At 37.2% G+C, this 17,431-nt stretch overlaps 1 protein-coding gene across 1 annotated transcript in view; it reads right to left on the reverse strand.

The window, feature by feature from the left end:
- Positions 1 to 4,475: 4,475 nt before the first annotated feature.
- Positions 4,476 to 17,431, reverse strand: part of PPP1R3A (protein phosphatase 1 regulatory subunit 3A) — a 29,190-nt gene continuing 16,234 nt past the window's right edge. The window contains exons 2-4 of the mRNA XM_051795419.1: positions 10,326 to 10,384; positions 10,080 to 10,216; positions 4,476 to 7,853 (exon numbers count right to left, since the gene is read on the reverse strand). Of these exons, the coding sequence (XP_051651379.1) occupies positions 5,337 to 7,853; positions 10,080 to 10,216; positions 10,326 to 10,384 (2,713 nt within the window). The 3' untranslated portion in view covers positions 4,476 to 5,336. The remainder of the gene's footprint in view (positions 7,854 to 10,079; positions 10,217 to 10,325; positions 10,385 to 17,431) is intronic.

Here is a 17,431-nt window from a genome sequence, read left to right on the forward strand (position 1 = left end):
TAGATCATGCTTGCTCTGAATGCAGAAATTATCAGTTCCCTTCAATCTACCCATCCTTTTTGAAAAAAAAAACTGTCCTCACTCATGAATAGGTAGTTTTGGTCAAAAAAATCTCCCCTGACATCCACCTAAACTTGGAATCCTCAGCAGCATCAAGACTTCCTAGATTAGAAAAGCATGCTCAGTCCGCTCATGATCCACGGACCTCTATGGTCTCCTTTGCAGACCGTGCTCTCAGAAGACGCGCAAGTCTTAGAAAGTTCAGATGGGATTCACAAAAGGACATGGTCCCCTGAAGTGGAACTGTGCTGGAATTTAAGAACCTTCATAGGTCTAAAAGAGAAGTTCACAGTTCCCTCATGGCTAGAACAATTCTCCCGTCCCAGTTCATGAGGCACTGATGTAGACCTGTAAGAGTAACTTTGTAGACTAAGGAAGGAGTAGACCTCACTGAGGAGGCATAAAGGTCTTGGTGTTGGTTTTGTATTCTATCTAAATAGAATTTCACATAAAATGCACAAGTTATTCTTGGAACAGAGTTTATATCCAAATATCCCTCCAATCTACACCTATAAAGGGTTAACCTTCCCTTTCTCCAGTCCCAAAACTTTGGGATTGTTTTCTGCAAAGTATTCTGTTACTGAAGGCAGCAGTTTACGTGCCTCAGTGCACAAGAGGGCTGCAGGATATGAAACCTGACCTGATAAAAGCATGGCCCTGACACCAATAAAGGCACGTCCCTCCCACTAGCATTAAGTAATTAATCCCAGTGGCAGGGCAAGGGTGTAAGACCCAACTCTACCATAAGGGTTTTCTATTAGAAAACTTTGGCAGCTCCCTATTTCACACATTGTCTATTTTGAATCTCATTCTTATGTTCAATGACTAGAGTGCCTAGGTGTTTTATTCAGGGGTGTAGATACTACTAGGCATATAACATTTAGTATAGTGACTCTGAACATTATCATTCTAACCTTCCTTTAGGGATCTAGTTCATACCCTGTCCTGTTTATTTTTTGATTTCCAATATTAAATAGGCCTTTAAAGGCTGTAGATTGCTTCAGAGCCTATCCTCTCTTGATCCAAAAGTCACTGGTGGATAAGAACCAGCAATTAGTAACAACAAGTACTTGGGTCATTAATGATTGTTCTCACTATCTCCTAACAAGGTATCTGAATACAGAAATTCTTCCCACTCCTCTCTCTGCTGCCTTGAATACAAATTTAAGTAAATTCAACAGATTGGAGGTGTCGCAATATGAAAATTAATTTATTTGTTACATGTGCACTTTGGATAATAGCCATGGGACACCTCCCATGATAGGGATGTATGTATACCTCATATGTTTAATAGTAATGCAAGGAAGCCTTTTTCCATTATATTACTTTTAATCATTGCATTGTATTGGAGTCGAGCCCTTTGTGACCACAGGCCTGCCACATAGGATCATACCTTCTTTCTGTTGCATAGCTTGAAAAAATAACTAGAAGCTACTAGAAATGAAAGTATTAACTAGAAATATGTTACTAAGGCCTAGTATGCAAACTAAATATGAGTCATTGCAAAAATACAACACAGCACTTATTCCCTGAAATAAGTAGAAATCCAATATTTTGCCGACATTATAAAGGTGTTGCTTCTATACAACAAACAAAAGTAAGAGGATTTTTAAAAGATATCTTATCACATGATAAATAAAAAAAGATAAAATTACTTGCTTTGTTGTTTTAAGCACATATGTACTTTAAATTTCTGGCACTGTGCTCACAGATCAGTCTAGAGTCCTGTTTTGCAATCACAAACTGATTATGCCCACTAAATATTTTAAATATAGAACATAAAATCCCAATCCAAATCTGAGAAATGCTAACAGTATTCCACTTGTGTGTAGATGCAAGGTGCTTATTCTAACATTCAAATATTTACCCTAAATTCCAGCTCTGAATGACTATACATCTTAACACGGCAAATCAAGATGTTTAACCTGTTGGACACAGGAGTACAGCCTAAGCATGCTTTCTGCAGAGATTGAACTAACTTAGCTAAATGTTAGCTGATATGTAGGAACTGGTTTAAATACATCATGACGCACACTAAAAGCCTACTAATTTTTAATGAATGTCTGTATTAATAGATCCTCTCTATTTATCCCCGGCATTCTTTTTGCAGGTCATATTGTCTCTCCTGAGCTCTCTGTAACATTTTTCTGCTGTTCTCCAGAGATTCATTCAATCCAACGACTTTCTTCCACCCATAGTCCTGGGCCCATCAATTGTCCCTGACCCCCTTTCTTGCTGTCCAATCAGCTGAGCTGAATCTTTGTCAATGAACCAAATATTTTGGGTTCAAATAAATCAGAAAAACCCTTTTTAACTGCACTTTACATACAGCCAACCAACACACAAATGTTCCCATGGCTCCAGGATGCCTATGCTTCCATGTGAAAGAGCAAGAGTCCTTAAAATGCACACTCCTTGGAGTCCCCAAGATTCAATAAAAAACACAACCAGACTTTCCCACTTCTTCCATGGTGGCTGAACTGTTGAACTGCTCTGCTCTTCACAATAAGGCCTGTTTCCAAGATATTTAAAGTTCTTTAGTTATCTTGAGTCCTTAGGCATTTAGACTGCCAGATTAAGACTTCTCTAAAAAATAGGCATTATAACTTCTGGGAAAAGAAAATTCCCCTGGCATGCAAGTTCCAAATGAAAGTGTCTACACACAAATGGAAAGTGAAATATCTATTATTTTGAGCAGAGAATCAGCATAACTCAGTTGAGAAAGTAGGAGCCCACCTACCCACAGAGGTACTGCCAAACCCAGGTGGCCACAGTCCTCCTCACAGTCCTCCTCCAATCGTTAACGTATATCCTGTAGGATGGCAGACCCAGGTTTGGTAAAGCTGAAAATATTCAAATATGGGTTTGAATCCTGTGATTTCATGTGTAGAGCTTTCACCTAACAGGCCAGGAACCTGGACTTTGGTCCTTGCTCTGAATTTTATGAATTTTGCTTTAAAGAGTTATGTGGCAAATTAGATTGTAGAAGGCTTTTAACTAGCAACTGAAACTAAATATTCTAATTTCTGCCCTGGTGGTTTTAACTATCAGACTGAAATGTGTCCTATGCCCTTGATCTCTCTCCCCTGAGGAGTCTGGTACTTGACTACATGGTGACACTTTCAGCAGGGTGCATCACACAAATGCAGGGTGCTTTCTTCACCTTTTTCTCCCTCTAACTGAGGACCTTGCTCCTTCCAGAATATATTAGACACCACTTGAGAGCTTCCACTGTACTGGGAAGTGAAGCAATACCTGATGTCTCTGTCCCAGTGAGGCTGAAATTGTGAATGACTTAGACCAGGAACCTGTCACACTGCAGAGTGAACTACCAAAAGTAAGGCAATGTCATGCATTTTGGAGAAGTGACTATAAATGTCATGAAAAGCCTAGGTTCTTTCAGCATTAGTTGTCTCCAGGTAAAGAAGGGTTTGCGATCATGATTTTGGATTACACTGATTTAACTTCAATCCTGCTTTAAGTCTGAGCCTAAGCTTTTTATTGGATCCAGCTCCTAATGCCTATTGAATTAATTTCTTTATCTCGATTAATATTTTGCTTGTATATATCTTTGAACATCTGGACACGACCTTCAGTGTCTCTCCTTAATGCCTCTAGTCCATTGCTATAACACATTCATGGATTGCTTCCAGAAGTTGTTAAGGTATCCAGCCGTCAGCACGCATATCAGCAACAGACCATGTACACATCTGCTCACCCCACTGAATGCACTGCTCCCACAATGCTTCAAAGTTTTACCCCCTGTAGAACAGGAATGTTAAGGTGCCTGCTGTAGCAGAGTGTCCTAACATCCTGAAACATATGAGTAAGTTTTAAATGAACTTTAAAAGATTTATTTCAGAGCTAAGTTAGTGACTAAATAATTTTTCTATCATATAGCTTCAGTCATATGTTGCAATCAAGACTTTCACAGTTGTGGTATTTCACAGTGACAGTAAGGAAAGTGAAACAAACAGAGCTTAAAAACAATTCTTTTCCCTTCTTAAATTCCAGGGCTCCAGTAACATTATACAGCCTTGGTGCTTCCTTTAACATGCTATGCTACCTGTGAAGGCATCTGTGACCATCCTCTGGGAAATGGCTGAAGAGCATCATAACCTGTCCTTCCTTTTCCTTCTCGACAAACTTTCACCATGAGCCTGTGTGGCACACCTGCAATGTTGGAGCAGTAAAGTCACCAGCATACCTCCCCCACAGGAATCCTGCTGCACAGGATCAATTTGGACTCTCCTTAGGGCAGATACTGCCTTTTCTGCTTCGCCAAAACCACACAAGGAAGCCTCACTGAACACCAGTGTTTTGCCCTGTGTTTTCTCTTGGTGTTTGGTTAGCTCTATGGAGCAAGCCATAGGAAAAAAGCAATAAACCTAATTCAGACATGCTTCACACAATCATAGCGTTCCTTTGTAAAATTTATTTAATGCTTTGTAGATATGCTCAACAACACTGATGAAAAAATGTCATTCAAAGGCTTTGCCTAAAATAACAGTTCAGTGAGATTCTCAGTTGTGTTACATAGTCCTCATTTACAAACACCAAAAACTTTCATGCACCTGAGTGAATAGTACCAGGCCTGTGGTAGTGGTCTTCAATCTTTACAGGGCGGAAACAGAACATCTATTCTGCTACACATTACATCCTGAAAGTTACATGATGTTACTAAGTCAAAGCCTTACATTTTTCAAACAAGGGTACCACTGGAGCTCTAAGTCAAAATAATGAAATACAAATTTGGAAAAATGTATTAACTTATCAAGAGATGCATTGCTCAGAGCATTGAGAATTACACTAGCAGATTATCAATTGCAATATCAGTACCAAAATACTGATTTAGATTTTATATTGTTCCTTGTGTTGTTATCTATTACACAGAATCTTAGAAAAAAAATTCCCGGAAAAATATGAAGCTTTACTGCAAAAGAAGTTAAAGCAAGTAAATGGTGGGTTTAAGTACTACAGAGATATGAAGTATTGCTTCTTCAAATCCTGCTAAGAAGCAACAGCTGTACTTCATTTTAACTTGACATGCTTCAGAACTCATACTCATATAGGTATTTAATGATCCAAACATAATGGTCCTGTATAGTTTAATTACTTATATGAAGGCTCAAGTTCATATGTAATCTGTTAAAAAAGATGCTCCTCTGGAAATCTTGCTTTGGTTCTAACAATGAATAAACTCCTTAACAGTGAAAATGCTTTGATGGAATTGGAGATTATTGACCATGGATCCTGAGCACACCTGACAGTAAATGTTATTTCTTCTTGATAGACTCCTTGTTTCTTCCTCCTTCATGGTATAGCCAAAACAAGGAGAACAGGTAGAGTGCAAGGCAGACCATCAAATCATAGTGGTAGAGTGTTGCAGAAAATAGAAGAGAGAAGAAGAAACAGAACATTTTGAAGGCAATACGTTTTAAACCCGGAGACTCATTAGACAACTTAAGTGCTTCACTCTTCTGGTTAGAAATATCTGCAGAATCAGAAATGTGCTGGCTTTCTTTCTGTGAGTCATCAAGATTGTTTAGCATTTTCCTGTCAGTTAATAAATGGTCAGATTGAGAGTCTTGTCCTCCACCTTCTTGGGTAGATTTACTAATTAAATTTTCTGGCCTCCATAACTTCTCTTGTTGGAGCTCTGCTTGATGGAAACACTGACCTATATTTCTTCCTCTTCCTTCTCTAGAAATTACTGTATCTGAAGTGGAAGGTACTTCTCCTGTTTCAACTTTGGGAGGGAAGTTTTTATTAATACACGTAATTTCATTTGGTAGATTTAAATTGTACCCTGACTCAGCAGCAACCTTGTCAAAGACTTCGAATTCAAAGTGTCTATACAGGTGCTCCATACCTCCTGCTGCAGTGGACCCTTCAGAATATGCTACTGAAGAGCTTTTAAGATGGTGACTAGGAATAGTGTTTGTACCAGAAGGTGGCATTTTTGTTTCAGCTTTAGCACATAAATGGGAAAGCATACCAACATGGCTTCCTTCCCTATAGAGCTCTTCTGCTTCCTCACTGTATAGATGCTTCTGGGTGCTCAGGGGACATTTAGATACTTCTGAATATAATACCTGCTGCAAATCTTCTTTTTTTCCTGTATCAGAAACCTTTACTGCTTCTCCTACAGGCAGAATATTGCCTCTGTCTGGTTGTACTTTGGCACATTTTTCCCTGCTATTGCATAGAGACTTCATTTCTCCTTGCCGTGTTTCATGAACGCATGCATTATAAATACCTAAAACTGATTCCTTTTCAAATTCAGTGTCATATAATACACCCACTGTGTTGAGTTGACAAAGAGCATAATGTGAACCATCATTTCTCCCTTCATGTGTATCAAACGCTGTTTCCTTTTCCTCTGTGGGCCTGTCACTTAGTGCAGTCTCTTGAGGTAGCTTAGCAATTACTGCTTTTTCGCTGGCAGACATTTTTTCTGGAGCACTTTCTGATGTTGTTTTAATTATATAAGCTGTACCTGCCTCTGCTTCCTCTGTAATATCCTGCTCAGAGACAGAAGACTTTTCACAACTCTCTGCCTCCTGGCAGGTAAACAACTCCTTTGTGGAAGCTGTGCTCTGAGGTTCCGTGCTCCCTCTTGCTCCCCACTGAACCTTGCTCCCCATTTCTTGCCACCTCTGCTCGGTGGAGTTTGCTTCACTTTCCCTTCCAATCAGTCTCTGTTTATTTGTGTTTTCTGGCTTATCTCTGTCTTTTAACCTCATGAATCCTCTGTTTTCCTGAGTGTCCTCAACTTGCCTTTCATCCCCCCATGTGGCCCTGGGTGTCTGCTTGTTGTTCTCGGCTGGCAGAGGTGTTATGTTCAGGGCTTTGGCATTTTGTTTCCTATGTGACTTGAAAGGCTTGGAAATTTCCTCCTCACCGATTAATGCCAAGTCTGCTATTTCGATGACTTTCTTCTCCTTCCCTGCATCAGTGTTAGAGTTTTTTCCCGACATTTCACCAATTCCTTTTTTTTGCGTATATTGTCTTTGTGCGGAATCTACTGAGACATCAGCATATGCAAAAGTGCTAGCATACAAATCTTCTCTTAAATCTACCTGAACTTTGCTTTCAATCATCTTGATTTTTCCTTCATATTTATCAGCGTCTGATAACAAATCCAGAGTGTGGTGAGACATTTGTGGTGCCTGGTACTCTGGAGCTGGATTAGCATTGCCATCCAGCGTCCTTGCTATGCATGCATTTAATTGCATGGATTCATCATGCTCCGGAGCAATGGTTTCTGGTCTCGTTTCACAAGCCCCTTTAGAGATAGCAGGAGCATCCTCACTGATGAATACCTTCTCCATCATCTTACTTCCCGAGGCACTATCTATTTCACCTTTTGAAATACCTGTGTGGCTCTCTCCTTGTCGGCTTGAGACAGTGGCCGTAATACCAATAGCCTCATTCTGCTTTGTCACAGGAAAATCTTTTGTGGATAAAAGGCTCTCACTGGTAACAGTATGTTCCAAAGACCGCTCACCACCATTTACTGAGCCAGCAGTGACTTCCTTCCCTGGTAGCTGACTAATATAATCTGTTACAGAATACTTAAATTTATCTTTTAATTCTCCTCCTATCACTTGTGAAGTGTTTTCAGATGAGGAACTGATAGGCACAGGGTGCAAGTCACTGCTTCTTTCTATACAGGTTAGCTGTTCCACCAATCTTTCAGTTTCACTTGGAAAATTAACTGGTTCTGTGGTGTATAAACTCCTTTCATCTCTGGAAGAGGTACCTCTAGCTTCTGTGAAGTGCTGATTTAACTGAAACAATAGAATAGAAAAGAATGATCAAAAAGTGCTTTGCAAAAACACGCCAAATTAAGGAGGTAGGATTTCATTATGGAAAGTTTTGTTTTCAGTAACAAAGCTTATATGGAAACATGTTCCAAATCATTTGCAAAATTTACATTGGATGTATTTTTTAACATAGGTAATGAGCTTTATGGTGGTGCTGAAAGGAGCAGGAAATAAAATAGCATTCAGAACCCTCTTGCTTTATTCATGAGTTCAGTTAGCTGCTAATACATTTTATACAAATTAAATCTGAAGAGAATATTCCCTTAAAGGCAGGCTAATTCATTCTCTATACATTTGATTCTAGGTTTGGAGAGATGAAGCTGTGGGGCGAGGGGGTAGGATTGGCACTTAAATGAGGGCATTGATACAGTACATCAATGCCCAGTAATGTATAGTATTGTCCAGTAAAACAAAGACACATTTCACACTGACAAACTCTGTAAGGATTATCTGTGCTTCATTTCTCTCAGGGACCATTTTACAGGCTTCAAACCAGACTTTTTTTAGACAATCTGGTAAGACACGAGTTGGAAATGAGATTAGCAAAGTAAAAGGCCAGAAACTAATCACTCCCCCTCCTAGCTCCCAAATATCATATTGTATTATTCAGCTATGCTGGCTTGTCATTGCACTCTCTTCTCGCTTTAGCACAGTCACACTGATAGCACTAGCTGATCAATTAGAGGCTAGATTCTTGGGCACCCCTTTATGCATCTGCACTTGCTGTAGATACCCCCATTACAGTTTCTCTTATTAATATGTTTTCTGCAAAGCCTCTGCAAACTATTAATAGTAAAACGTCACTCAAAGAAAAGTGAGGGAGCTAATGTCTCTGCAAATTCTGTTTTAATGACCCTCTGCCAACCAGTGCTCAAGTGTATTTGAGTTCTTCGGTGATGCCAACTGTCAGGATTTAACAGTGAGATGCCTGTGTTTTTTTCCCCTCCTCATAACTGACATTTGCATGATCTCAATAATTATATGCAAATCTTACGATTTCCCCTTCTTCTCACATAAGGCTCATGTTACTTGTCAACTGCACAGCTGTCTTGTGAGCCAATGCCTGTGCGTTTCAAAGATTTGGTTGTATTTCCATCTATTATAAGCCTTCATTGTTTAATTCATTAAAGAGTGCATAGTGGAAATTAACATCTAAATTATAGCTCCCCCTTCATTTATTGTATGGACAAGTCTGGCAATTGATAAACAAACGGTTATATTCAATCCTGTTTTTTCTAAAAGGGTGGACTGAGAACAACAAGAGATTTTAGAGGTCCTCCTTTCTCTGTTTCACCGTAAAAAACAAAGAGACTCTGATTTTCAGTCAGTGAAAGGTCTCACAATATGCAACAATTTTCAACTTTTTTAAAGTAAAAGACAAGAAAAAATTATATTCAAATGAGAGGATTTTTTTCTCTCTGTCAATGAGAAAAAAAAGAATGTTTCTCATCTACCTTTCCTGTCTGATTCAGCATCCACATTTTCACAGGTGATAGCTATTATAATCTATGATTATGAATCTATGCACCCAAATGATATGAGCTGAGAACAGACACTGAGAATAATAGATTGCTGTATGTGTCTCATTTATTGCCATTTTTTCTTTCATACTGAAAAGTGCAAGGCAAATCATGCACATTCATCCACGCACACAAATCCAAATAGATTGAATGTTCACTGAGTGTGAAATTCATTGTAAAAAATCTAATATCAAATACTGATACATAAAAATCTGCTTATATAAATATATATATATACCTATTTTGCTTATACAGCAGGCTACATAGTTATACTTTGAAAAAACCTTAAAAGCAAGCAGTAGTATAAGTATAAAAATTTTACCAAATATAAAACCTGTATTTAAGAATATTTCCACCCTAGAGACTAGGAGGGGAGATTTTTTAAATGCTACTCTTCTAATTCCTTCAAACTGTCATTTAGAGCCTCTGGTAAAGAAGTAAAAGGGAGAAGTCATTAATTTAAGACCAGAAAAAGTTGATGCACTATACTGAAATCAAAGCACCTTCTATTGTTGAATCAGTTAGAGATTCAGTGTAAGTACAGACCAAGGCTTTACATTTGTAAATTAGTACATCAGTCAGCTCTGTTAAAAGGGGGCATTTCACCAGCTTTGAAGCGTAAATGGATTCAAATCATTTAATACTGTAGATATAATTGTATAACACTTACCAGCAACTCTAATTCTTTTTCATCATCTTTGTGATCACCCTGCTTGTATTCTGCATTTTTCTCTTTTATATTTTCATTAGCTCGTTCAGTGTCCTTGTGTTCTGCTTGTGAATAAACAATCTCTGGGATGTTTGTGTCTGAAGAGTTAAAAAAAACATAGTTGAATAATTTTTGCAAGGTTGGTTGTTACACTATTTTTAATTAACATGTGCAGTAAGGAAGAACTAATTAAACCAGGTGTTGTACCTGAAGTCTTTGAGTTATTCCATGTGTCATCATCAGACGTTGCCAATATTTCTTCCTTTCTGTTAAACAAAAAGAAAATTCTTGTGTTATTCTGCAAAAATTATGTTCTAATTCCTCTTAGACTCAAATATAAAGACTGCTATTTAATTACACAAAATTTCGAATGCTGTTTGAAATTCTGAAAATAACAGCTATATAAAATGTAGCTTTTATTTTGAGTGACCTGATATTAAGGCTTGGTCTTAAGAAAGAATTGGCCAAGAAAATGAGAATGTGTTGACCTTCAGATTACATTGCAAAGCTGATGGGTTTTCCCAGGCATTTTTTGAGAAAGCAGCACAAAGGTGATTAGATGGGTCAGTGACAGAAGAGTATAATTTTGGGGTCAGGCAAGGGTCTGGGAGGATATATGTGTTCAAGAGGCCAGGGCTCTCTCTTGCTTGTGTTTTTCAAATATTTGTATATATACAGAGATGGCTGGAAAAAGACATCTTTGTTACCTGAAATAAATCAAAAGATTCTCCCTGCATATGTACAGTATAAATCCTGTTGCTAAGCTATGCCTGGCCAGCAGGAACGAATTCTGCTTCCCTGCAGCAAGTGCAATTTTTTCTGTTGTTTTGCTGGCTGTGAAAACAAAGGCCAGGTCCAACACGAAAAACACCTACGGAGAGGTGTTTAGTGCCTGTAGTCCTCGTCTATATCAATGCAAAGTGATAGCAGTTTGAATTGTGTGCTTATAGGGATCTAACCTTTAGTGCAAAAGGGAAAAAAAAATGTTAAAATTGTATCACTTATGTGAAATGTAAATTATTATATCAATCCTAATGACTTCTCTATGAGGAGCGATTTCTTTTTTTGTAGGTTTTAATTTATGCAATTTTCAACCAGCCGTCCACCTGAGTTACTGAAAATTACTTTCTAATTTTCAAATATTAATCTTTTCCCCTTCTGTTTTCTCCTGGTGTCTTTCATTTGAATTGATATAACATTAACTCTGCCACCTAAATGCTTAATTCAGAAGGAGGATGCTAAATTTATACTCTGTTAAAAGAAGCTAGACTTTGACTGTCACCAACTTTTTAAAATCCACTCTTTATAGGGTTGCCAGCCTAAAGCAGACAAGCTGCTGCCAGTATACCATTTGATCTCTGACACTGGCCACCATCAGATACTTCAGGGGAAGATGTAAAGTTCTTGTAGGAAAGTACTTGAAGTAATTTGCACTGTCTCTTAAATTTCCTCTTGGTCAGTTTTGGTTAGAAGCTGTCCTTGAAGTGCAAGATTTAATGCTTGCACATTTAATGGTTCTTTTTTACCATTAATTGCAATAACGCTGAATATTCTTGCAATCTGTATGAATGTCATGTCACTCTTGAATCCTGGTATATGCATAGCCTCCACACATTTCTCACTCTCCTACTCACACTGTGATGTACTTTCTCCTGTCAGCAGTTGCTATAATCTGAATTTAATCCTGAATTCAGACCCAGGTCCTTATTTTCAGTAGATCTGTGGAGTTTTTAATGTAAATCATTAGTGCTTATTATTTATACATAGGGTTTTGGGGAGAGCTGTTAATTTGTTTGTTGGGGTTTTTTTACTGTTCAAATGCTCATCTTAGTGTTACATCTAGTTCCCAATTTTCTTCTGTCCTTCTGCATCTTTTTCACTCACCTGTTTCCATAATCTAGACACCCTGTAGAACAGGGCTTAACCATAGAACAGATGCATTAAAACATTTAGGCGCTAATAGGTGTCTGCAAAAGCCCTTAATGAGGAGCCAAGATATGTAAAACACATGAACTGAATCATCACCCAAAAATAATAATCCTAAAGCCACATGGGCGCAGCAGGGAATTCTGTTGAATGTAGCTGAATTCTTTGAATGTAGCTGTCTACCTGCAGCATTCAGCAATATGAATGCAACTCTTGGAAGGAGGGATGGCATAATTTGCTGCTAGAAGAGACTCTCATCTACTTCTTAAAGGAATGGAGTTTTTCATTCAAGAAACATTCCCAGAAGAAGGGAAGATTTTGATGCCTATATCTAGCATAATAGTCTACAGGTAGCTGTAGACTATTCATTCAAGATGAAGTGGTACTTTCAGCTTCTGTCACACCCTCATGTGATAAAAATGCTGCACATGCATCCAAAAAATATCCAGATTGCCAGGATAAAGAACATTTGGGTAGAAACTGGAGGACAAATTTCTCTACTCCTCATGAAGCTGGAGGTACAAGCTCTTTAGCTTAATTTTAATTCCCTAGAGAAAAGAGAAACTGGATTCTGCCCCCTGTTTCCTATATTCCCTATCCAGTGAATATTTTTGGTTTTGATTAACAAATTTTCAGTGTAAAAATACAGACACAGTCTTCGAATAAGATGCTGAGGATGAGTAGCTATTTCCCAAACCTTTAAATGAACAGGTATAAAGATGCTCCAAGCTGGATAATTACAGGTGTGTGCTGGGTTGGTGTTACCTTATCTAGCTTTAGTCTCCTGTGCATCTGTATTCAGGCAGTCTTGTCTATCATGCCTATCATCAGTGGTGAGGGATTAACACTTCCAAAAGGAGATGCATTCCCTCTAACATGGGCAGCATGAATAAGATGAAGTGACATATCCTTCGGAGGAGCTTCTCTGCCTCTGGACCATAAAGGGAACTTACAGCTTAGGCTGTTATTGAAAGCTGCATGAATCTCACCTTGTAAGTATAAATTTTAACTGTAATGTAGCTATGGATTTTTAGCGTCTGGGGCTGTAACACTCAATGTATGTGTGACCTGAGCCCCTCAGTTTTAGTTTTGCTGTGATTGGAGTTGAATTTTTCCTTAACTCTTGTTCTAGTAGCATCTAGAGCCCTGGTCCACACCTTTCTTTTTCACAACTGCAACACAGGTAATAAACAGCAATGATAACACAGTAATTTCTTGAATGTTGCACTGAATTTTATAAAGATTTCTGGTTTATAGCCCATTATTTTTGCACACGTGTCACACAAATACCTCAGTACAGGGAATTTCAGTGTAACAGGTATTTTCCTTATTTTACTTCTATATCAGAAATATCCATCCTCATAACACTATTTCATTGGAAAATCTAAAATTAACCTAAATTGAGGATGTTGATACTGCAGTGTTTGAGGATCACAAGGAGCATAAAATTATAGTAATTTAAATCACTTCTTCAATTTAAGAAGTGATATGAAGATGTTGAGACTATGAGTGCATGTAATACAGAACAACCTCAAACACATATGCTGAGGTTGTTCTGTATTACATGCACTCATAGTCATGCACACATACCCTAAGGACTGAAATACTTCCCAAAAGCCAATAAAAATTACCCCCTTCATCAAACGGGGGCAATTAGAAGGTATTTGTCTGGTTAGTTTTTCTCCATATTTTTCTGAAATATTCTCCTAGCACACTATCAGAATTCTGTGAGCAGATTTTTAAATTAGAATGTTAATTAAGCTTTTGCTTTAGAAATTAATTATCACACTTTATTGTGAAAGGTGGTTTAAATTTGTCTACATTGTGAGAGGAGAAAAAAATTTGTGTTCTGTTAAAAATTTTTTATTTTTATTTTTGAGTGATCCAGGCATTCCAACAACAGTTAAAGCTAGAAAAAAATCCATTATATCAGCTAATGCAGTTCTCCTCCAGCATATGTACCTGTAAACCTGCAGAAGCTCTGTTGCTTCTGCTGATTCAGCTGAATGGGGCACAACTTCATAAAGTACACCAGGAACTTAAGAATTTCTACCAGCTTAAAAAATTGAACAACCCACGATCATATAATTCATTCCTGATGGAATTATCTTTCCTCAGACTGAATTATAAAAATAAATAAGGAATAAAACCAGGTTATCATTGTAATTTGCATTCATATATGAAGCTCAGGGTCTAGTTAGTAGGACAGAGAGGACTGAAAATTTGATGGACATTGTGTGAAGGAGTTCAGAAGTCAAAAAGTTGCATGGAATTGGCATCCCAGAAAGGAAATGTTAAACTTGGACACTAAAGATGTGAAGACTAGATAGACAATGTATAAGTGATGAGAAAAAAAATAATTAGCCAATAAATATTTCTTTGACTTCACAAAGGGTTGGGGTAAACTAAGATATGTCAAGGCTTTCTAAATAGTCTTTTTAAGTTAAATAGGGATTTTTTTTTAGAAGTGAGGTTTGATCAAGATTTCAGATGATCTACGTATAACCCCAGAATCAAGAGACTTCTCCTAAAATTTTCTACCACAGAGCTAGTAGTGGGTTAGAGTCCTATAGGAACAGAGATCTTACAGGACATAACTGATATGAACAGAGATTTAGAAAATTATATTATTTCATCCAGTCTGGGAGCAGAACTTGTTTAAATATGCTCCAGTTAAGAGAAGCAGATAATCTCCAACCCAAATCTGAGAGACCCAAGAGAGGAAAACACATATTGGTTTAAAACCTTTGCTATTCAAATATATCAAATTGATCCTGATACTACTGTAACAGTATTAGAAGAGTAGAAAAAGTAGTAGCTATATTTAGGAAAAAAAAGAGAAATAGTGTCAAGGCAACTACAGGCCCAGCTGTCTTCAAAAACTTTTCACAACAGATTTAGAACAAAACTTAAGTGAGAGAAGAAATACAGATAAATAGAAAATGGCATAAAAATGCCAGACTCACCTGATAATATCTGTCTTTGATAAGATTACTACATTTCCCTTGTCTAAAAATCAGTTATCAGGATTTCATTAAAGCATTTGTTGTGCAGCCACATGGGAAATTTATTAATTAAACAGGAGAAGAGGGATATGAATATAAGAGCTGGGTGGTGGAAGAGAGGCTCTCAGTGCCAAGCAGGGTCCCACAAGCTGGGCTGTGTGGAGCTAGCAGGCACCGTTGAGGAATTGGAGAGGACCAGTCATGTAATCAGACTTACTCAGTCATGTTATTACAGACCAAAGCACAAGAAGTCAAAGTTAAATTAAATCCGTGGCAGATAGGAAGTTGGGAGACATGACCAACACAGAGGAGGATTGAAAGAAATAGGTGGCCTGGAGGATCAGGATAATAGATAAGGGATGAAATTCAAAATTATAAAGTGCCAGGTTATACAGTTAGGGACTAGAAAGAGTTTCCGCCACAAAACTATGCCTCAGAAATTGGAAGAAACAGATGAACAAGAAAAATTTGAGTGGTTTTTTTATCAGAAAACATTTCCAGGCCACTGGTGTGAGATGAGCAGGACACTGATATCAAGGCAAACCAAGTTCTGTAGTAATGAGTCAGAGAAAGTTTTCCCAGTAATGAAAGATTTACAAGAAATGTTCATGTTGTGGCAGCAGGCACCAATAAGAACTCTTATGGAACACTTGTTTGCAATGTTCAAGAAAGATTGATTCAAATTGGAACAGGTGCAGAAGGGGACTACAAGAAGACTTGCAGGATGAAAAATCTATATTAACCAAGAAGATAAACTGAGTACTTCTATTTTCAGCATAACAAAATAAAGTCTGAGAGGAGAAAATGTTATTGATATAGCAAAGGGGTAAATACTCAGAAGATAAAATTTTATTAAGCAGCCAGACTATTAATATAAAATTAATATAAAGAGTTCACAAAAACATTTTTTTAATAGAAACTTAAAACAAACTCTGTAAGCATTAGAAGACTATATCCTGTAATTTTTAAGTGCAAATACCAGACACAAGAAACTGAGAAGGTCTCAGTATGGAAACATGGATATATTTCTGTTAACTGGATTATGCAACACATTTCCAAAGGGATAAGACTTCATGACCCCATAGTCCCAGTCCAGTCCTATTTCAAATGTTCCTGTGCAGCTATAATGCCCTGAGAGTTATGCTTTCAGGACTGCACATTTCACTGTGCAATAGCAGGTGCTTTGGTCTGGTCATAAATAGGTTTGGGACTATAGCCAAAAGCTACTAACTTTTCCATAATGGGTGGTGTTATCATAGCTTGTCATGATTTTAATTCACACACCAATATTTGGCTAAAATTGTGTCTGTATGTTTGGATACCTCATAGCACTGTTCACTTTGTTCTGTGTTATATCCACTTACACTAGATCTTACTATTTAAATCATGAAATATTTATTTTAAAGAAAGCAAAAAAAGGCTAAAGTAGTTGGATTACAGAGTATGCAAAGAGAAAATGTACCTGTAAAACTCCTGAAACTAATGCAAACTGATCAATTTTATACTATCTTATATTTAAAAGAAATATATATTTAAAAGGAATATATTATTTAATCTGAAATTCAGAGAGGTATGAGGGTGTTAAAGTATTCAAAGAATGTATTTCTTAAATATTTAATTAAAAATATGTAAAAGGAAAAAAAGGTTTTAAAACAATTTTATTTACAAATCCAGACAGTCTTGGGATCTTGCAGAATCTTTCATGTTTCTGATTTTTACTGTAGGTTCAAAATAAATTTAAAAAAAAAATCAAAATTCTATCCTGAAATGGAGGTGATTTTTTTGTTGCTAACATAACTAACATAACTAACATAAACCTCATAACAGTTGACTTACTGGAAAACTACATTTAAAATATTGCTCTATTTATACTGTTCCTAAAACAACAGTTGGATAGAGGAGAAAATATTAAATTCATGAGGAGATGGAAATGCCAGGAGGCAAAAGAAAATGGTACTATTTAAAAAAAAAAAGTTAAAACCATAATCTTGATAATCTCATCTCATCATCATGATGAGACAACTACTGAAGACACATCCCATCACACTTCAGGATCTAGATCCAAACCATGTCCTGACCTCTCAGTCTTTGTATGACAACTAAAGGAGTTCGGGAGCCACCAAGAATCTTGATGTGGATTTTCAACGTAAAGACTTTGACTTCTCTTGTGATGTTGTCTCCATGGTTAATTTTATTCTATTTCACTTGCTAAATATATGAACTAAATATTTAATGAGTAAAGATAAACTCACTCCTTGCTTCCATAAGGCTCAGTCCAAAATTCACTATAGGGACAAGTCTCCCACTGATTTAAATTGATGTCTGTGTTATCAGAAGCTGAAGTTATAGTCTTATAATACAATCACTCCACAGTTTATTATT

This window comes from Manacus candei, unplaced genomic scaffold (assembly GCF_025592945.1).
Source record: "Manacus candei isolate 608988 ecotype Guabito, Panama unplaced genomic scaffold, ASM2559294v1 h1tg000043l, whole genome shotgun sequence".
NCBI classification, from domain to species: Eukaryota; Metazoa; Chordata; class Aves; order Passeriformes; family Pipridae; genus Manacus; species Manacus candei.